The sequence below is a fragment of the Ascaphus truei genome, chromosome 3, assembly GCF_040206685.1.
Source record: "Ascaphus truei isolate aAscTru1 chromosome 3, aAscTru1.hap1, whole genome shotgun sequence".
In the NCBI taxonomy this organism is placed as follows: domain Eukaryota; kingdom Metazoa; phylum Chordata; class Amphibia; order Anura; family Ascaphidae; genus Ascaphus; species Ascaphus truei.
Genome location: NC_134485.1, coordinates 253,252,476 through 253,275,460, shown reverse-complemented (window position 1 = coordinate 253,275,460; position 22,985 = coordinate 253,252,476). Strand labels below are relative to the sequence as shown.

The 22,985-nt window shown below is 40.3% G+C and overlaps 1 protein-coding gene across 1 annotated transcript in view; it reads right to left on the bottom strand.

The window, feature by feature from the left end:
- ADPRHL1 (ADP-ribosylhydrolase like 1) overlaps positions 1-13,014 on the bottom strand; it is a 29,918-nt gene extending 16,904 nt beyond the window's left edge. Inside the window, exons 1-3 of the mRNA XM_075590635.1 lie at positions 12,711-13,014; positions 6,006-6,170; positions 3,401-3,526 (exon numbers count right to left, since the gene is read on the bottom strand). Of these exons, the coding sequence (XP_075446750.1) occupies positions 3,401-3,526; positions 6,006-6,170; positions 12,711-12,924 (505 nt within the window). The 5' untranslated portion in view covers positions 12,925-13,014. The remainder of the gene's footprint in view (positions 1-3,400; positions 3,527-6,005; positions 6,171-12,710) is intronic.
- Positions 13,015-22,985: the final 9,971 nt, after the last annotated feature.

The following is a 22,985-nucleotide window of genomic DNA, read 5'->3' as shown; positions in this document are numbered from 1 at the left end:
CTGGCTTGGATATCTCCTTGTCATTGTGTTGGCACGTAGAAAGTCTTTTGCATCACTGACCGAAATATCTCAGTAGCATGGACTATTTCCAGCAGGTCTTGTACATTTAAGTACAAATCAGTAAGGTATCAAACAGAGACAATTCTGCTTGGTATTAGCCACATACTGTATGCCGTATCACTTCATATGTGAGTGGCTAACTTTAACATTCTATAACATAGCACCTTCAATATTCAAGTGTTAGCTGCTTGTGTCGGAAAACAAATAGCAGTGTGACATTCTCTCTGTCTCTCCATTTAGTGGATGACTTAGCACACAAAGATATTTGGCTGGAAGGAGATGTTCTGTCACCAGTGACGTCTGGCATTTAACATAAATTGGAGCTTTGTTTCATGGCTATAACGTAACCGAATATGAGTCAAAACTTACAAATACAAGTTGTGCTTATCCAAAGCCGATATGGAATGAATGTGCTTAGAGGAGGCACAGGAAATTCCCAATTGAAAGTACTGAACAATTGAATTTATGGATTTGGTTGAGTAAAATTATGCATTTTTTTAGCCTTGAAATAACAGATCATATGAGTGATTATACCTTGAAAATAGCTGGCCAGAAAAACTCATTTTGTAAATTATTTGACAGTATAATTAGCTTCCCTAAAGAAATCTAACAATGCTAACAGCAAAGGGGAGGCAGCCTTTCAAAAAAATAATTGGTTAATTAATTTTAAAAAGGGGGAGTGTTTAGCATTTAAGTGTTTTATTTACCCTTCTCTCACCCTGCCCTTATCAGATAACCAATAACGTTAAGGGGCGGAGGGTAGGACTCTGGCTTTACAAGCACTTGTTGGACACAAAGTGACATCACACAAAAGGGGCAGCCAGAGGGAATCCAACAGCCCCAACTTAAAAAATAAATAAAAAAAATAAATACAGCGGTCAGATTTTGGTAAAACCCCCCAGATGAGACACCGTAAACATGTCACTAGTTGGAATTGGTTCACTTTGGTCCTGGGAGGAATTGCTTCTTTAAGTAGAGAACAGGGGCACCGACTGCAGGTACTGACCTCTTCTGCCCATTTCTAAAGCAGCCATAAAAATAACAAAAGTGAGATGCCAAAGACAAAAAGGCTCATCTCTTGAATATCGAGTTCACCTGGACCAGCAACACACACACCCAGCTCAATGTGAAAACACGAACATAACCTGCGTGTTTGGTCTATTTTTAGGGAGACAGTTTTCTTTATTTATGTCGGGGTGGGATTGTGACTGACAGCACCCTCCCTTATTGGCAGTACTGCCTGTGGAGTTAATGTGCTTTCCATCATATATAATAAACATAACACTCTTTCTTATGTTTGAAAACAGTACCAGACATGAAATAGGACCACTCTCTAGTTTGAAAATCTTCTTTGAAGGTTACCATTGTGATACTCATACTAGCAGCAGCCTTTGTTTTATAGTTAGGTTTTTTATTGTTTGGAAAGCAAAAAACATGGACAGGGTACTTGTATAGTAAGTATAAAGCATAAGAAGTTCAATATGTTTTTAGGGATTGGTATATACAGTATTGTGAACATTTGCAAGAGGGTAATACAGTGGCTCATTAACTTGTCTTAGCCATTTCATGGCAAAAACATATTGTAAACAGTGAACCATGACAGTGTACACAAATGTGGAGTCAGGCCCTTCTAGTTGGGGGTGTCACCAGCCTTTCAACTTAAAAAGACCTAGAGACCCTAGCACCTTCATATATATCTGGTCATAAAGTCTGCTGGTCAGAAAGCGTATCGCACAGCAGATGCAAATGCCAATTATTGACTATGGAGACATAGTATACGGATCGGCATCCCAAACCCACCTTAGCAAACTTGACACCCTCTACAATTCAATATGCCGTTTTGTCCTCCAATGCAACTACAACACACATCACTGTGAAATGCTCAAAGAACTAGATTGGCCATCACTTGAGTCTACGCGCAAAGTTCATCTTTTCTGTCTTGCCTTCTAATACTTTCTGGGCAAGCTACCCGTCTACCTGAGCAAGGTTCTCACCCCTACCACATGCAGCATTTATCATCTGATATCTGATTCCAAAAGACTGTTCATGGTCCCAAGGCTCAACAAAGTATCCGGCCGCTCCTCCTTCTCTTTCCGTGCACCCCAAAACTGGAACAATCTACCAGAGACTCTCACAGCCTCCACCAGTCTAAGTTCTTTCAAAACTAATGCTGTCTCACATTTTAATCTGTCTGTAACTGTTACATATGCCTATAATATATATTATCTCTAACTGTGCATGCTATGTCTTGTATATACAGTAATGTATACCCTGTTCACTTATGAAACTGTATTTGTAACCATATATTTGTCATCTTTACTCTATGCCCAGGACATACTTGAAAACGAGAGGTAACTCTCAATGTATTACCTCCTGGTAAAACATTTTATAAATAAATAAATATCTAGCCAAACTGCATAGGTATCCAAACAAGTTCTATTACACCATAGAGTAAACAAAATCTTCTTTTTATTTCCCTTTATTCCTCCTCGGGACGGGTAGTGCACTATCATGGAAGGACTCAAGGAAAGAAAAATAGTGGAAAGGACCTTTTTCCCTTTTCACTTTCATTCCCTATGATAGTGCACACGAAATTGGGATGTCCCCAGTCAGTCCCCCTAACTAGGGTGGGAGCCATCCGGAATGACTGCATGCAGTACTTTTCGGCAAAATTTGGACTCACTAGAGGAAAAGATGCCCAACTTAAAGAGCCGTATGAATGTATTTCAGAAGGCCTATGCTGCTGCCTTGCAAATATCTTCAGAAGAGGCGTGTGCTCTGGAACGTACGAAGTTGCCACGGCTCTTGTGGAAGCGCCTTGATTTTGAATGCATTCCAATTGTTTTGCCTTATAAGCTTCTTCAACCTTACAACCCCCTCAAGTGAGAACACAGAAATATAGATGGAGAGATGAAGGCCCATATTTATGTCATAGCTTAGCAAATGTGGGCCTTTATCTCACCATACATATTTCTGCCTTGTACTAAGCTGAATAACACAACAAAGCAGTACATTTAGCAGCTTTTTGCATCCATCTGCCTTTAGTGTTAAATTGATTATGTGTTTGCTATTTGGGGATTTTGTATGCACTTACAGAGACATTTGCAACATCAATCAAAAAGGCAAGCTAATTTAATTATTTTAATATTTACTTTTTATCACTATAAAAAAAAAAGTTACTGCAGCTACTTATTTGTATTTAAGGTCATCTCACCTGTGTCCCATTTGGGCCTAAAAGTATTTTCTGACACCTGAAGGTGTCCGGTTAAATAGCACCCCTTCGTGAATATGGGCCGTATAATATCTCATATAATTATCATTTGTTGAGCGCATATATTACCTGTTGGATGGTTGTGAGTCATTCGTCCACATTCAACGCTGACCTCAATTAATGTCTCCAGCCTGTCTGGTTGCCAGTATCTCATCCCAATGCACATAGCTTTGGTTGCAGCTCCAAAACCTGATCCTAGAAAAGGAACAAATGATCATTGCCATTGTCTTTAAAGTAACATTGAACACTGCTTTGTTACAAATAAATCATCTTGTATAACTACAAGCTGGAGAAAATAGACCATAAATAAACAAAGAAAGAGCAAAGCTCTTACTGTGCATGGTGATCTTGATGAATGATAATGTGCGTAACCGCTGAAACAGAAGCCAGATCAGATTGGTCACAGTAACAATTACCTGGTAATGACATCCAAAATTGGGCCATTGACAATTTACCCACATTGCCTGAGGTGTTGCTGCCCTCATTATTTTGGTTTTAGATTTGTATATTAAGGTTATTCATATATGAAGGAACTTCCTGAAAAAGCTGTCAGAATAGCTGTTATCCCCCATTTCTAACAGCACTGAGTGCAGTTCTGTATAAGGAGTTGAACACAAGAATAGATTGATATACATTTAGAGCACTTATGTATAGATTGTCTTGTGATTACCAGTTGTGCGCAATGAGGATTAGACACCTACATTTACTGGTGTCAGGTTACTCCCATAGGAAAATGTTTTGTTAAGTCCCTGGTACTGTAGAACTGAATAGATATACTGGGAACTGCAGCAGCTGCTGCTGCTGCTGATTTTATGGGTACAGAACAGGGAAATATATAGTGTTGATTGAGATGAATCCACATATCTAATATATCTTCATGCCACTCTTATTCTGGTGGCTTGCAAATGGTCTTAAATGGTCTTAAAAATACAAGAATTGTTTTTATGACCTGTTAAACCACTGACCAGGCATAGTTGTACTGTATGTGTTTTAAAGGACTAAGAGTATATGGGGTTAACACCTTGGTTTGCAAGTGAGGGGCAATTGAAATAGCCTCGCAACTCTTCCCTGACAGAGAGGAATAAGCGAAACCCTTTTCAATATACCTTGAAAGGCATTCTTGGTGGATCTGTGGAATATCAGGGGGTGTGGCCAAGATGATAGCTCAAAGGTTTGGGTAAAGTTACTAAATATGAAATCCTGGGTCTGACAGCAATTCGCAATTATGACGCATCGATATTTGTAACCGTTGCGATTACACAAATCAAATTACACCAAAAACCTCTGATATCTGTTTCTTATGCAAAAGTAAAAGTTAGGATGTCATATTTCATATTCAGGCCTGCATATTTAATACACAGATGCAATAGTAAAGATGGTATTTGTCTAAATATTATAGAAACAAAGTTATTACATCTTTTATATATTGAGGCAAAGTTTAAAAGTAAAAATAAAAGTGTTTTTTTTTGTGCTTAAGTCGTAAAAATCTTATTCAGAGAGATTGATGAAAGGGGTAGGTTGAGAAAACACCCAGAAGGGGGCATATATTATTTTCAATAAAAGGGGTTTAGGATATAAATCCTGCAATTGAGTTATGAAATCAGAACAGAGGTGTGTTTTGGGATCAGACATGTGAATTCTCATCTTTCATACTCCAAAAGTACTTTCATACTCATCTTTCATACTCTTAAGAAGAACCCAGAACATGTTCGATGGTAAGGTATTGTAATTCTTTGGTTATCCTTTTTATTTGAAGAAACTGAATTTGTATACTTTATGTTCTTGTAATAATCTTTTCTGTAACCTAAGCACTGTACTTTTTGTAGATTAAATCTAAACTTTAATAAGTAATGCTTTGGCTCTGATTTGAACTGTTGCCCGCTTTGTAGAGATTAATTTACATTTTCAGACACATTTTGCTACAACAGATTTTTTGTGTGTTAAGTGTATAGTTTTCTTACTAAACAGGGACAATAGACTCTGCAAATTAATATTTTGATAAATTCTTTGGTGGTGGAAGCGAGTTAAGATATAGATATATTGTGACGGATTGAGGTTAGCTATTACTCATTTGAGGTACATTGCGTTGGTGAAAGGTAAATCAGCTAGTTAGCTGTGTGTATTAACTCTTGTCACATATGTAACTCACGTGCTCACAGGTGTGTCATTTGTGACACGTGACAGATTGAGGGGAGTTATTATTAATTTGAGGGACCATGTGTGGAAAAAAATGAATCAGCTAGAGAGCTATGTGTATTAACCCTTGCCACATATACAAGTCACATGCTCACAAGTGTGTCATATGTGACATTCCCTTTTACTTTGACAGGTGGTGTCTATTGAAGATTTTTTTGGGGGGAAAATAATACTTGTGGATAGCGTTTGTTTGCGACTAAAATAAATATTTATAGGAGAAAGGTAGTGACAAAAGATAGCTACTGCTAAAAAGGGAAAATATCTTAATCCGATTTTAGAACTTTATGGCCCTTATTTTCGAAGCTCCAATAGTGCCAATCTGACACGAACGCAATTTGCAGAAGAAGGGCGTAAAAGCTAAAATAGGAATTAATTATCATTACATTGCACACATGTACATCGAAATATTTTTGTAAGTCAACTTTTTTGAATGAGAGTTTCTGACGCAAAGACATGTAGAAAGTACAGTATTACACACCTTTTTCATTGAACGGGGTGTGCCAGGCAAGCAGGTAATTGTCGGGCTTTAACTGTGAGCATCCTTCAATGGTGGCCGGGTCTGGGCGTCGTCCTTGCAATTTGTCAACTGCATAAACGTACTGCTTCACCATCTCACGGTACAGATCTTCTAAGCACCAGTAATCTGTTTTAAATTGTGCAAAGCAAACATTATACAGCAGGACATCGAATCAGCTAACAGCACATTTGGCGCAAAGATTAATTGGTTTCCTTTGTCTCCACACGTTCCCTACTCCTGTAAAATACAAAAAATACCCAATGGTGCAAACAAGTTTAATCTCCATAAATTTGTGCCAACAACATATCTACGAAGCTTTTTAATCACAACTTGAATGACAACTTTTGCCTGCTGTACCATGTGTCTGTACGGCCAAGCCTGGGTGAAAAAATGACAGAGACAGCAACTCAGTAAGAACTAATAAAGTACGTCACTTGGTTGTGATGATTATGTGAAGGGTGGGAAGAGTGAGGGAGTGAAATTGGATTATGGTTGACTGTGAGAAAGGGACAGCTTCTAGCAATATCATGTAGGTACAGTTGGCCAGATTTTGTGAGGGACTAAGTATGTTGATGAATGACAAGGAGGTGTCAAACATGGGGTGTGGGGAACAAGATGTAGCTTTGAATAGCGAGAGAGAAGTCTGGTAAACTGATAGAATTGGAGGGTAGTGAAATGAGAGGATCTGTTTTGGATATGTGGCGTTTGAGGCAGGGGGGGGGGGGGGATATACAGGAGGAGCTAGAAGAAATATTGTCAGTGACATGATATTGGAAAGAAGTTGAGAGGCCAGATCAGAAAATATAGATTTGGATATCACTACAAAGGTGAAAGTGAGAGCCAAAAAGAGTAGAATACTTCACCTAGAGAGACAATTCATGTAGACCATTCTTGGTTGACAAATTCCAAATCTCACCACATAAAGGTGTGAACTCAATCTGGAGGGAGAACAAACAGAGGTCCTACAAAAGAGGCCCATGGGATTACAACAGGTAGATGTGGTGGAAAGGAGGAAGATCCAACACTTAAGGCGCATCAGACAAATAGGAAATAATCCATTTGGGTAGAAGGTGTAAAAGGCACCAAATATGTCCAACAGAATAAGAAGGGAGAGTTATAGAACATAATGACCTAATTTTACTATAACAGTCTTGGTGAAGGGGTTAAAATGGAAACCACACTGCGAGAGAGGGAGAAATTCAAGCATGTGGTTAAATACTAGTAAATTGAGTCTTCTGAATTCAGATGGAAGAAAGGAGATAGGGCGGTAGTTGTAGGGAAATACTGGATTAGGTATGACACAATTTTGCTTAAAAGATGAATGGAATCGACCTGTGCTGAGAGAGGTTGAAAATGTGAATTTAGTTGCAGAATATAAGATGAAGTAGTTATATGTGGATGTATATGCAGGGCCATCAACAGGGGAACAGCCGATACTGCTGTCCCGGGCCCGGTTAGTCAAGGGGGCTCGCCACCCGTGCCGGCGACGCTAGAGTTTATTGCCAGCATCTGCGGAGGCAAGAAGGGCCCTCCCTTTACCCAGGCCTCCTCTACAGGGCCCTCCCTTTACCCAGGCCTCCTCTACAGGGCCCTCCACTTTGCAGGTTGAAGCCCACATGTGCAGAAGTATTCCCCAGGCTCTCATTATGGGGGCTTCCACAAGCCAGCAGGCCCATCCGAGGGCCCCAGGTAAGCACACTATGCTCCCTGACCCATTACCCCCCACCCTCCTCATTACCCCATCCCCCATGCCTATTACCCCCCTTCTCAGGCCTATTGGCCCCTTATACTCCCCTCCCAAGGCCCATTACACCCTACATCCCCCCAAGCCCAGTACCCCTTATATTCCCCTCCCCAGTCCAACTACCCCCTCACTTGCTATTCCCCAGACCCAGTACCCACTGATACTCCCCTCCCCAGGTTCAGTGCCCCATATATCCCTCTTCCTTAGGCCCAGAATCCCCGTATACCTACTTGCCCAGTCCCAATACACCCTTATAGTCTGCTCTTAGGCCTTGCACCCCCTTAAACTCCCCTCCCTAGGCCCAGTACCACCTTAAACCCCCCTCCCCAGGCCCAGTATTCCCTTACCTCCCCCCAGGACATCCTTACACCCTCCCGCAGACCCGTTAACTCCTTATAACCCCCTCCCCCCCACCATTTGCTTCTCATATCTCCACCCTACGGTCCATTACCTCCTTATATCCCCCCCTCCATTACATCTTATACCCCGTCCCAGTCCACTACCTGCTTATATCACCCCCATTTCATTATCTTCCTATATCCCCCCCCCCCCAGGTCCATTAGCTCCTTATATCTCTCCCCCCCCACAGTCCATTATCTCCTTATATCACCTACCCAGTCCATTACCTTCTTATATCAACCCCCATAGTCCGTTACCTCCCTATATCCCCCCAATTCATTACCATCTTATATCCCCCCATGTCCATTCCCTTCTTATATCACCCCCCTATATACCCCCAGGTCCATTAGCTCCTCATATCCCCCCCAATCCATTACCCCCATATATCTCACCCCCCCGTTCCATTAGATATCTATATCCCCTCCCCAAGGTCCATTACCTCCTTATATCCCCCCAGGTCCATTACCTCATTATATCCCCCCAGGTCCATTACCTCCTTATATCCCCCCAGGTCCATTACCTCCTTATATCCCCCCAGGTCCATTACCTCCGTATATATCACCCCCAGGTCCATTACCTCCGTATATATCACCCCCAGGTCCATTACCTCCGTATATATCACCCCCAGGTCCATTACCTCCTTATATCCCCCCAGGTCCATTACCTCCGTATATATCACCCCCAGGTCCATTAGCTCCTTATATCCCCCCCAGGTCCATTACCTCCTTATATCCCCCCCAGGTCCATTACCTCCTTATATCCCCCCCCAGGTCCATTACCTCCTTATATCCCCCCCAGGTCCATTACCTCCTTATATGCCCCCAGGTCCATTACCTCCTTATATCCCCCCCCAGGTCCATTACTTCCTTATATCCCCCCAAGGTCCATTACCTCCTTATATCCCCCCCAGGTCCATTACCTCCTTATATCCCCCCCAGGTCCATTACCTCCTTATATCCCCCCAGGTCCATTACCTCCTTATATGCCCCCAGGTCCATTACCTCCTTATATCCCCCCCAGGTCCATTACCTCCTTATATCCCCCCCAGGTCCATTACCTCCTTATATGCCCCCAGGTCCATTACCTCCTTATATCCCCCCCAGGTCCATTACCTCCTTATATCCCCCCCAGGTCCATTACCTCCTTATATCCCCCCCAGGTCCATTACCTCCTTATATCCCCCCCAGGTCCATTACCTCCTTATATGCCCCCAGGTCCATTCCCTCGCCATATCCCCACCCTGGTCCCTTTCCTTCTAATATCCCCCCCAGTTAATGTTTATGGGGTAAAATCTTGGTGAACAATGCCTTTAAAAATAGTTGATCCCTATAATACATTGTAATTATGTCATGTCCTGACTGCCTGTCTATTTCAGACGGACCTCGCTGGTTTTCCCCGGCTGACCATCTGCTCAGGAGTAATACTGACCTGTTACGGTTTTCCAGGCTTTGCACTTGCTATTTTGGGACTATAAAAGGCCCAGGAAGTGCTACCCTACATTGTTGCTGCTACAATTTGTGTTGTTTGCGTGGCTCTGTTTCTCACTGCTGGTCTTGCCCCCTACTATTTGGACCCTTCTCTCTCTACTGGATCTCCTGTGGTGGACCTGTGCCTGTCTGATCTTCCATTCACTTGCCTCGAATTGTGCCTGTCCTGCTGCCCCTTAATTTCTGGACTTCTTCTCGATCCAGGGCCCCTCGTCTGTTATCAGAGGGGGTAGGGGTAGTGCTCCAGGTTAGCTAAGGTGAGTATCCGTCTGCTCCCGTGTCCCGTAGTCACATTATATTTTCAAAGTTTGTAAACATAGGATAAATCTTGGATGAAGTTTGACTTCCTTAATCTCCTTCCATTTGTATCTGGTCCCTGTGTATTGATTTTGACCTTCCCTTCCACAGGCAAAATACCCCTTGCTTCTACTATTCGATTCTCTGGCATAGGGAGGAGTATGAAAAGTGTAGAATGAGCGCAAAAATGCACTAAACGCTATAAACAATTCCAAGTGGAGTGATGTATTAATATACAAAGTGCTTGTGCAATGTAAAATAATTGCAAGATTTAAAAAAAAGACAATTACAAAAAAAAAAAGGATAATGCATCCATATGGGACCAGGTACAGCTCCTAAAAATAATTTTCCAATCTCCTTCAACACATATAGGGCAGACTATCATAATAGCCTCTGATGAAGCTTTAAAGAGTGAAACGCGTTAGGTGATTTGTACACCCCAAGAGTCTCTCCTGTCTGGATTCTAACTGCATCCCAGTAGTGACATCACACGTCAGAACCGGGGAGCCTGGGGCCTGCAAGATGGAGAAGACGAACGGAGTATCACACGCTTTTTCTGTATTTTCTCTTTGCATAAGACTGTTGAGATGGAGACATCTTTCACTAGCATTTGGAATCAAGATAGTTTGCACCAAGGTGCTACATATTGCCTGAACCCCACTTACACCTGATTGCCTTTCACTTATTCACTTACTGATTGCCGCCCCCCCCCCCCCCCCCCCAGTGCGCTTGAGATCTGCTCATTTCAAGTTCTCCAGCATTGGGATGCAGTTTCACAACGAGTTGAAAAGGTCCTCATTCGATATACAGTGAAGCCAACTAAATCCACAGTATGCCATGAATGTGATTCGATGTGCGGAAGAAGACTTCACTCCTATTCATTTGATTGAGGCTGATCTCCAGCCTTGTGAAGCAGCCACACAGCATATTAAATAGGGACTTCAGTATTATACTTTGCTGAAATATTATATATCTTTTTCTGCATATACTCACATAGTAAAATGTTTGATTCCCTCATACAACACTTGGAGGAATGCACCGAATTTGAACTTTTTACACTGTAGGTCAAAATGTCATTCCCTTATCTCTTGAGCCTCAGCTGAGCTTGGTTTTAGATAACTAGCATTCCCACTCAGTGAATACTCATACTAAATTTAGACAACTCTTGGCTGACGATTAAACTTTGGTATTAAAAACTGTGCCACAAATAATCAAACAAAGGATTGAGCACAATCTGGCTTCTATATATGTAGACAAAAGAGATAACATCATTGCAGGCTAAATTAAATGTGTTTCTGGCAGACTTCTTTCCTTCTATGTGGCTCTTTAATGGACTACCAATGTTTTATGAATCCTAAATTAAAACCAGTGATAGCCTCTCCAGAAAATACTATCACGCAGTCATTGGTTCTACACACACAAATGTATATGTACACAGGTGCATGAGAATATGCAGATTTATAAACATCCACAAGTTCTTTTGGAGCAATAAAATATATTATGAATGACAAACAGTACATATGAATAACAAGATAATGTAAAACCCAGAACCAGTGCAGGTATTATTATGGGGAGATACAAACATTTCCTAACCCCTTAGCTGCCAGATGCGCCATTGCTTTGCATTGTTGGCTCCTCTGATATCAAATGGCCCAATTATTTCTGCATTTATAAACACAACTTTGGTTTCACATAACGTTCAGTAGGTATTTGTTGATTTAAAAAAAAATTAAAAAAAATACAAGAACAATGATTACCACAAGTGATAAACATCTACACATCACAGTCAAAACATGTCTGGTTTGCAGTAAGTAATGTTTCTCTGAATGTAGAACACATGTTTTGTTCTATAGATGTAATTCTATTTGTTATTAAAAAAAATGAATTGGATGGGAAAAGTCAGGTTCTAATATTTACTTTATTGGTAAGTGGTAGCTACAAAAGTTACACTCCAAAGTAGTATATTCAGCCAGTAAATGGAGACACACACACACATACTGTACAAATGAGAATCTGGAGAACATTTTCTACCACCAAATGTTTCTGGGAATTCCTGATGACTTGAGAAGTACCGCCATCCTGAAACGTGGCTGGAGGAGGATTTTCTCTGGACTCTATTTTGAGGTGCTGTAATTTATAGAATTAGAATCTAAATTTGAAAAAAAGGTGCTGCATTTCTCTTTTTACCGAATAGAAATATATACCAGGAAAGCCAACCGTTATATCCTCCCCTGCAAATGGCAAACAAAGCAAAATATTGTTACATGCATATCATTCTTTGAAGAAGGAATTTGAATAGATTGGTTTTCTTGCGGTTTTAGGGCCGCGATGCTTTGGTTAATAGCCTGGTATGTTTGTGATCGCAGCGAGCACCTCCTTTAATGCAGAAGACCTTGAGCACAGAAAGGAACAAGCCACTGCAGCTAAATGAACTGGGAGGTAAAGGTCTCACTGACATTAATCACAATTCCTACAGTATAAAATGTCTCACTTATACAGTACTTTAAATCATAATGAAAACAATAAACTATTTTATACCGATTGAGAAAAACCTTTTGAATATATGAATGACCATGTGCCTTTTGACTATAGTAACGAATGGTCATTACTGTTGGTGGGAGCTTTGGCTCTCACGCCCTCAACGCTTTGTAAATATGTTGTTGTTATTAGCTATATCTAGCTAAGAGACTCTAACTACTGTAGCTTTCTTGCATTAAATTTGCAAAGTGAGTGCCTTACCTGTGATGAGAGCCTCTGCTGTGGCCATATGCATACGTGTATTGTCACTCACTGGCCATTTGTCTGCAGACAGCACCAAATTTTCCAATCCCCCGAGTTGTTTCAGCTCCTCTTGGATCTTTACACCTGAACCACAGATTTCCCAGCTGAAGTTTAAATAACCTAAAGAATCCCCAACCCCAGCCAGCAGCAGGGCAGCCTTAAATTTCTCCATGGAGAGAGCTCTTTGCAATTTGTCCTTCTCTTTCTCTCCTGTCTGAATGTCACCAGCTCTAACTTTCGTGCTACATTATGTCTCACAGGGTCCCTGCATAGTGCTCCCCATAAAAGGCAATGTTCTCCTTATCTAGCTCTCTTACGCATCCTCTTGTTTTACACCGGCTAATCATGCCCAGTTTTGTTTAACCCACCAATCTCACATTGACTGTCCTCTAGAATATACAATTCCTTATGTATGTTTGATAATACACTTTATGATTACAAAATAAAACATGCTTGTTTGTAAAATTATCTTTTTGTGCCGATGTCCAATCTTTAACCATAGCATAATAAACAGGCCACTTGCTTTATAAGCCTAAAATCTCAACCAAAATCAATATTATTATTAATAATATTTATCCCATTATTGTTACTTGCTTATCTTGATGTCTACATGTTACAACATTGACTTGTAATGCGATAATACACTTAGGGACTTTTTATGTTATTTTCATAAGAGGTGTTGTAACGGGGACTTATCCCTGTTTAAATAAAGCGGCCTCAGAGCTCTGAGAGTCCAGCAGTGAGAGAGTTAATTGCAGCCACTCAATTAGCTGGACTAATTGGAGTTCTGTAAAAAGCCTCATGTGAGACACAGGAGAGATTCCTTAGCTCCCATTTGGGCTGACAGAAGGAGAAGGAGGACTGACCAGAGTTTTTCCTGAGCATACAACTATCCTGACAGTGGAAAGACCTGACTGTTGTTCCTGGGAGTGGTTCGACTTCAAAAGCCTGCAACTGGAGAACCAGATAAGACTTTCTTATACATTTGCTCCCTGAGAAAGATGATATATGTTTTGGGGACTGGGAACTGGCTTAACCAGCCAGCCACAGATAGTTAGGGCATATACAGTACTGTGTTGTTATTCTCCACAGTGGAGCAGGTTTTTGTTTTGTGTTTACAGTGTTTAAAGGAACAGGCAATAAAGCCTTATGTTAATTTCACCCTAAACGGTCTCCATTTGCATACCTCTGCACACATCTCTTACTGTATCTTACGTTGATTTTGCTTTATTTGGACCCAAATCTTGAACTACCTTTTTGCAGCATAGACAGCTGGAACTATAACAGTTTGTTAAACAAACAGATTACAATTGTAGTTTAGCATAATATCAGATCATGTGAATACTTGCTCTATGTTATTTATAGTAAATGATCAAAGTGTGATGTACGTTTCATCGTCAAGTCTACTTTAAGAATGGTCCCTATGATCCTGTTCTTATAGTGCTAACATTTTGATAATGTGATCCAAAAGATTTACCCTCATGTACTATGCTTTCTCGAATGTAATTAAATATATATGCAATAACAGGCACACACACACATTTCAACTACTCTTTCCCCATCAGTGGCCTTGCATATTTTAGCTGCTATCTTTTAAATGAGAATCTCTAGGTGTACTATATTTGTCCTTCATCATCTGCTCTTACTTTGTTTATGACAAAATGTATGCTACAGTGGTAAGCTTCCTTTTAACACAAAGTAAGTTATGGCGAGTAAAAAAAGTGACAAAAAACCCTTCAACATACAGCAAAGCTAAAAATAAGAAAACCCAACACTTATGGAGAGCCTCATATGTCAGACAGGTTCACAAGCCTCATACCTGTAGTCACTCTGCATATAGTGCTTCCACTGCAGCCAGGGATTCTGGCAAATGATAACTCTGTAAGAAGAGTAGTTAAAAGGCTTCACCACACACAGGAAGGGCAACAATGTATTGCTTCCATTTCAGAAGAAATCTTAAATATATATATACTTTTAGTAGACCGATCAATAAAAACTGGGGAGCCCCATCTAATTTTCTATTATCTTAAATATATACTTTTAGTAGACCGATCAATAAAAACTGGGGAGCCCCATCTAATTTTCTATTGTGAGCATTACCCCATGTCAACCTTCCTCAGAAGTCTAGATCTGCAAAACTATGACAGCTAAATAGAAGGAAATACGCCAAAACAAATATCAGTTATCCAAATGAGCGAGGCGGCCAAGCGTGCAAATTTAGAGCCGATCTGTAAAATTGATTTTCAGGAGCGACGACCGCGTCACGTGAGCGGTTCAGCCAATGTGGGTGAACCGCTCGCGTGACATCATGGTCACGCCTCCCAATGTCTCCTGCCTGCAGTGCAGGTTTCAGGGGCGTGCACATCACCCTGAGGGAGGGTGTACCCGGCCGCCACCGGTATAATCAAGGCTTAAGACATTGCCATGGATAGGACAGGTGACAGAGGAGACCACTCCAGTACATTTCCATGGTGGAGAGATAATATTCTTCTATACAATATGGTTATAAAAATAAAAAATCGGGTGTAGTACGTATTCTCTGACGCCTTGCTATGGAAAACACATGACATTGTGGTGTACATAGGTACAAAGTAGATGAGGTTGAAAAAAGACATACGTCCATCAAGTTCAACATATGCTAAATTTAGACAACAGATACTTTGTCCTATATCTATACTTACTTATTGATCCAGAGGAAGGTAAACAAAAAAAACCCAGTGTCATATCATCCAATGATATTTCATAAGGGGAAAAAAAATTCCTTCCTGACTCCAAGAATTGGCAATGGGATTATTCCCTGGATCAACATACTTTCCATGGTTACTTATTTGGTATATCCCTGTATACCTTTCCTATCTAAAAAGATGTCCAACCTTTTTTGAACAAATCTATTGTATCTGCCATCACAGTCTGCATGGGTAATGAATTCCGCATTTTAACTGCCCTTACTTTAAAGAACTCTTTCCATTGTAGCTGTGAAATCTCCTTTCCTCCAACCTTAAGGGATGCCCCTGAGTCCTTTGTACTGCCCTTTGGATGAATAGTTCATTTGAAAGCTCCTTGTACTGTCCCAGAATATATTTGTATATAGTTATCATATCCCCTCTTAGACGCCTCTTTTCTAATGTAAATAAATCTAATTTAGCTAGCCTCTCCTCATAAATTAGATTGTCCATCCCCTTTATTAATTTGGTGGCTCTTCTCTGCACTCTCTCAAGTTTCATAATGTATTTTCTAAGGAGTGGTGCCCAAAATTGTACTCCATATTCAAGGTGTGGCCTTACTAATGCTTTATAATGGGGCGTAATTATGTTTATTCCCTTCCATCCATTGCCCGTTTAATTCAAGATAAGATCGTGTTTGCCTTTGCAGCTACTGCATGACTTTGGGCACTATTGCTAAGCCTGTTGTCTACAAGCAATCCTAAATCCTCCATCAAGGATTCCCCCAATTTATCCCCATTTAATTTGTAAGTTGTCTGGTTTATTCTTGTTTAACAAAAGGAATAACCTTACATTTATCTGTATTAAACCTCATCTGCCATTTACCTGCCCAAGTTTCCAGTCTCTCCAAGTCCAACTGGAGAGAAATTACATCCTGCTCTGATTCTACTACCTTACACAATTTAGTATCATCAGCAAAGATGGAGACTTTGCTCTCGATACTAACATCAACGTCATTAATAAACACGTTAAAAAGCAGGGGTCCCAGTACCGATCCCTGAGGTACTCCACTCACGACTTTAGCCCAACCTGAAAAAGTTCCATTTATGACAACCCTCTGTTGTCTATCCTTCAACCAGTTTTCAATCCTGGTGTATATATTATTACTGAGTCTAATTTGCTTTATTTTGTACACCAACCTTGTGTGGAACTGTATCAAAAGCTTTTGTAAAATCTAAGTAGACAACATCAACTGCATTACCCTGGTCTAAATTCCTACTTACCTCCTCAAAGAAACAAATAAGGTTACTTTGGCATGATCTATCCTTCATAAATCCATGCTGACTATTACTAATAATTTTGTTTTCCATTAGGTATTCCTGAATATTATCCTGTATTAAACCTTCAAGTAGTTTCCCCACTATTGAAGTCAGGCTTACAGGTCTGTAATTCCCCAGTTGTGATCTAGCTCCCCTTTTAAATATAGGCACCACATCTGCGTTACGCCAATCTTGTGGTACTGAGCCTGTGGAAATGGAGTCCTTGAATATTAAATATAATGGTTTTGCTATTACTGAGCTTAACTCCTTGAGAACTCTTGGATATATGCCATCGGGGCCAGGTGCCTTATTTACTTTAATTTTTTCAAGTCGCTTATGAACTTCTTCCTCAGTTAACCAATTGTTCATTAATATGGAGGTTGTGGCTTCCTCCTGCGGCACTACTATTGAAATTGATTCTTCCCTGGTAAACACAGCGGCAAAGAATTTGTTTAATACCTCTGCTTTTTCCTTATCTCCATAATCTGCCTGCCCATCTCACACTGAAAGGGTTCTATTTTTTATTTTCTCATTTTTTTGTTATTAAGGTACTTAACTAACTTTTTAGAGTTGATCTTACTTTCTATTGCAATCCTTTTTTCATTATCCATGTTTGCTAATTTAATTATGCTGTACATTTCCATAGTTAGAACATGTAATATGCTGCTATGTTAAGTGTAATTCTGTATGGAGGAAAAGCAGTGGTGGTGCATAATCCAGTAGATTCAGCAATATAGATTATCAGAATAAGTAGGAAAAGGATGCTTTGTATGGAACAACAAAATATCAACTGGTGCTAGCAGTAAAAAGGGAGAAGCAGTGACCCAACGGCAAATATACTGGGGAATGAAGTGGAAAACTTCATAACCAATTGTGATTTCAGTCAAGTCCCTTTATCTCCTTGGGCAAAATATAACTAAAATGAAATTGCTTTGGGTAGGAATCAGTTGTTCTGGTAATCATACCATGCACATCACTATATAATACATTTGAAATATCTATTTAAGAGTTATTGGACCAAGTGGCACCATTATAGGCTGGTGTTGCCATGTAAATTGCAGTTCTCTTTGGCTTGACACATTACAATGGCAGCTACATTTCTGCTCAGCTGCCCAACAGAGCCCAGTCTCCCCACTATCTCCTGCCATCATGGTCTCGGCACCATTTATGGTAGTTTTGTTTTGCGAATGTGAAGCATGAATACTTCCTCTAATCAGGGAAGCGATTGCTAAACTAGCTGCACTCAAGCAGGCTAGGCAGAAAGGATTTAGCCCTATGTTCACTAAGCAATGCTCTGCCAACACCTTGACTGAAGACACATTATTCAGGTGAATGTGTGAGAAGGTATATTTCAGAGCTGGAAGGTGTTTTATGACAGAGTAAATATGAGCCCTAATCTTCAATATTCTCAGCATCGATATATGGGAAATTGACTACAGGGAAATTGACTAAATACTTCAGTATGTCAGGACAATTTAAATAGATAAAATATAATAAATCTGAATTGGGACACACCACCAAGGTGTGGGTTGAGACAACCTAAAATGCATGATTGATATAATTTTTTAGGGAACTTTCAAATACCTATGTATATATGTGCAAAAAGTCACTGAATGTTACAATCTCCTTTAATGATATACAGTACTCCTCTTTTTCTAACACATTCAATTTTGTGAGTGTTCTACAGTGACCAAATTCCTAGCTTAGGATGTGGGTGCTGACTGGCAATGTGGGGTTGTTTCAAGGCCCAATGCCATCTCTGAACCAAGGGTCGGGTTTTCATGTTCGTACCTACCTAGGCAACCAGTTTAGCATACTAACCCTAAGAATCTGCAGTTGGGGCCAGAGGTACAGTGTTAAGCTATAATCAAAAATCAACACTGGCTGTACAGTGTTTTGCTATTAAATGTATCACATGGGACATATAACAGTGGGTTTGCCTTTCCTCCCCATGATCCCAAAGCTCCAGAGCGCTAGACACCAAATTATTTCTTTGTCTGATCTTTGGGAAGATACACTTTATTCCACCTAGTCCAACCTATGATGTTTGGGTTTTGTTTTAGGCTCTATATTTTGTGTATCATACGTTATTTTATTAATGCTGTGATTTTATCTCCCAACAGTCATTTAGACGATCATTAAAAAAAATTACTGTTTTTTTTCTGGAACTTAGTTATGTTTTCTCAATCCGTTATGGTTTGCATTATTTGAGGACAACTGATAGTTTTGGGATGAATAGCAGCATACGGTACATTCTCCTAATGGCAATGTTTAACCCCAACTTCCACTATGTACTTGTGTAATTCATTACATTGCTCATTTACAATTAAAATGTTCAGAATATTAATTAAGTGTTTGGTTATATCCACCTTTTTCCAAACACAGACAATATTAACAATTGTGAGATCATTTTCTTTTGCCTCTTTTGTGCCTGCCACAGTAGATTATAGTGTAAAAGGCCATTTAGTTTTTTCCCCTCATGTGACAAAACTAATTGACTTTCAGCTCTCACGTGAGAAAAGAGTGTCCTCGGAATACAATTTTAATTTTGGTGGTGTTTAATTAATCTATTTTTAAATGAGTGGCAAATGTAAAAATAATTACTCATCCACATATTAGAGGTTTTATTTATTTAAACAGTGTTTAACTTGGTGATGTTTGTAGCATACCCCTGAGAGGAACGAAGACCACACAAACTACAATTAAATTCCCTTTTACAAGTACTAGTCATTCTTTATCGCCAGTCAGTCTCTGGGGCCTATTCTAGTAGCTCCAAAAAGTGGGTCAATCCGCTTCTAAAGAGCCCTTCCTGATGGCATTGGCTGCTTTGCTATTCTGTAAACCCTTCTCGTATGTCCAATCTGTGTCACTCCGGCTCTGCCAATCCGATCGATCGTCTTGTAAAAAAAAAGCCTCCAATTCACATTTTTTTTTAATACAACTGCAAATCTCGCAGCTCCGATAGGAAAACCGCTTTTTTTCCTACCACCTCGGGGGGTGGCAAGATTGGTATTGAGAGTTACATCCAGAGCCTGAAATATGGGTTTGACAGAGTAAAACTCATAAGTAAGACTGGGGATGGAGTCGGCACCACCTCAGGTCATTCTGCTTCCAAAGCAATCCGGGGGTTTTGGAGGTTAAACCAGGCAGTTTGTAACTTTTAATAGACGCGGTTAAGAAGATGCGATTTGCAAATCGAAAATAGTTTCTCGCATTTCTTTCCGCTACTTCTGAACATACCAAACTGCGTAGTTTGGCAATGGCCATCAGAGCTATTAGAATAGGCCCCTCCGAGTCATAAATATGCATGCTCTGCACGCATATATTGTACTCATTGATACAATTAACTGGTTTCCTGCTCTAGGATATAGTTATTGGGGTATAATTTAACAGCACTTTATTTTTGCCACTTCAGGGAATGTCAACATTTTACAATGCTAATACAGTAAGAGAATTCAGACATGCTAGGGATAGACATACGGCTGTCCTAAATATAAAAAGAAAGCCAGGGATCAAATAGGGTCGGAGGTTTTACAGCAAATAGGAAGATTGGTACACTAGGTGGGCAAGTGGCTTCTTATCTGCTGTCAAATTCTTGGTTTCTCCTCATGTGGTCTTCCAGGACTTCTCTTCCAGCGCTGGAAGACACCTTCACAGCCTTTTCAAGTCAAATGTCCTGTAAGGTGTCCTATGGCAGAAGACTGTTTAGTAAATATGGATCATGATGTGATTTACTTGGCTGTAAAGAATTACAAATAGGACTGTGGTCACATGAGATCTTTCCCGATCAAGTGCTATACCATACAACCCACCCAGGTCCAGTATCACAGCAAATCTTACAAGTGAAGAACCATAAGGCAAAGGCCTGGCTTTAATAGGAAGCACCTTTGGGACCACAGTAAAACTGCAAAGGGGGGGGGGGGTGGGAAAGGGAGGTAAAAAAGTAATATTATGCAAGATCCCCCCCCCCCCCCCCCAGTAACTAGTTTAAAGAGGCAACCTAAATGATGTGGTTTAAAAAAAAAAATCGGTAGCAGCTTTGGCTGGGCTAGCCGAGGTTCTTGTAAGGTTGGCTTCAAAGCGCCCAGGTCCTGTGGGCTAATAGGAAGCCATGACGTCATTCCTTGCGGTCCGCGTTGCCAGGACCTTTAAACAGCCCAGAGATACTAGCACCCCCTACTGAGGTAAGTATCTCGGGAAGCAGGGGGTCCCCTGAGTTGGAATTTAGCTTCAGAGACCCGCTGCTTCAATCTTATTAAAAACAATCAACAATGTACTTGGATTGCTTTTTCAAATGCACATTTACTATTGTGCTTGTTCCACTTGAATGTAATCCACATACATAGAAAACTTGAATGCAGTTACTTAGGAGACTCAGGAAAAAGGACTAGTCACTTGAGAAAGACCTATTGGTGGCACAATAAATTTACTTTATTTAGAAATCCGTGGAGCGCTGGATCCCTTTTTTCCTGAGTGTACTTTGGATTTTGCCTGGCAGGTACTTCCTTGAACCAGCAGCACCGGTAAACTGTATGTTTTATCTTATTTGTGGAGTGCAGCCGTAACCCCCTTTACATTGTTACTTAGAAGGAAGCAGCCTATTCGTGTGCATCCACAATTTAGCCTCACAGGTCAATTTGTTGAAACTTTCACAAAAACATGAGAAGAGAAACTGCAAATGTTAAAAAAATGCATCTGATGACTATGGACTTGGCTCCATTCAAATGTTCGGCTTACTTTTAAGTAGTGTTAATAATAAAAAGTTAAGAAGACAAACGGTATGGGAAACAAAACAAACAAACAAAAAAAAATTGTTGAGAGGAAGTGCATCTTTTTCAGATACATTCAGTACAAAATAAAGAAGAGGAGGCCACCTGCTGGCCTAATAGCAAACCTAAATACTACAACAATTGGAAGAGCGCACAGGCACTGGCTCTGTGTGCAATACCCTTTAGGAACGATTACAAATACATTTCAATCATTCCACTCACAAAGGTTGTGCCTCAGATAAAGCACATCTGATGGGGTCCTCCAATATCTGCAGTTCCCTGGTTAACCACCAACGTAGGCTGCTATCCCTCGGCTCTGCGCTAACTCACCACAGGCGCTGCGGCAATGGCCCCACAGTAGGAGTGTCACGGCTGGCTGACACCACACCGCTAATGTGAGCCTTCCTGCTTTTAAAAATCGATGTTCCAAGGGTCTGGCTCACTTCCTCTGGAAGGGTTTCTAGCATAAAGGGGGGGGACTGCGTTTATGCTAAAATAACCTTGTTAACCCCTCACATGCCTGTGCAAAGTGTGTGGGAAAGTGCTTATAAACATATCTACATTAATAAGCCATGATAATAAAAATGTATAAACAATGACCAAGTAAAAAAATAAAGAAACCCAAGTACTTGATTCTCAGTAGAGAGGTTTAGCCAACAGACATTTTAAAACAAAAATCAAGTCCATTTCATAACATTTGCTTTCTTTCCCTTACTTTTGACTTTGGCAACGAGAACCTATCCTGGTTTCTCTTCGAATGCCGTTCTTGTTTCTCGCTGCTCACATACTTCTCCTCCTTTATCCCACAGACTGTTGGTATACCGTAGTGTCCGGTTCTTTACACAGTGTCCCTCATTCCTGACATTTGAACATTTCTACATTCATTCACTTGCACAATGGTGCCATTGCTGCATCCAATGCATTGAAGGGATCCTCTTGCATCATTTATTTTTAAAATGGCAGACTCTTGCCAGTTCCCTTTATGGAAAACTCATTTTTGTTATAGCCCATAAGTGCTTTATGTTGTATCCAGGGAGCGATCCAAAAACCCGGTACTTCTTGGTCTGACAAAGAAATAACACTGCAAATAGGTGGCAGAGCATTTCAGTAGTGACAAGAGCAGATACTTCACATTTCTTAATTTTAAGACAGGGCTGCTTTTGGTGCTGATCTAACAACATGTGTAGTTAAGCTGACAAAAGGCTTGTGTGAATAAATTGTCTCCTGAGTGAACATTCTTGTACTGCTAAAAATGAAGCTTTGTACATTAGGACAATATGAACATACATATGATTTAAAAGAACAATTTCTACTTATAGACATTAGTATAGTCCAACAGCAGACACACGTTGGCTAAAAACATTTAATGCTTAAATGCTCAATATAGCTTACCTACAAGTCTAAATAAAATAAACTCCCCAATATCACATAATATTTCAATATCCATTTGAATAATAAAATTAAAAAGGCAACAGTTGTAAA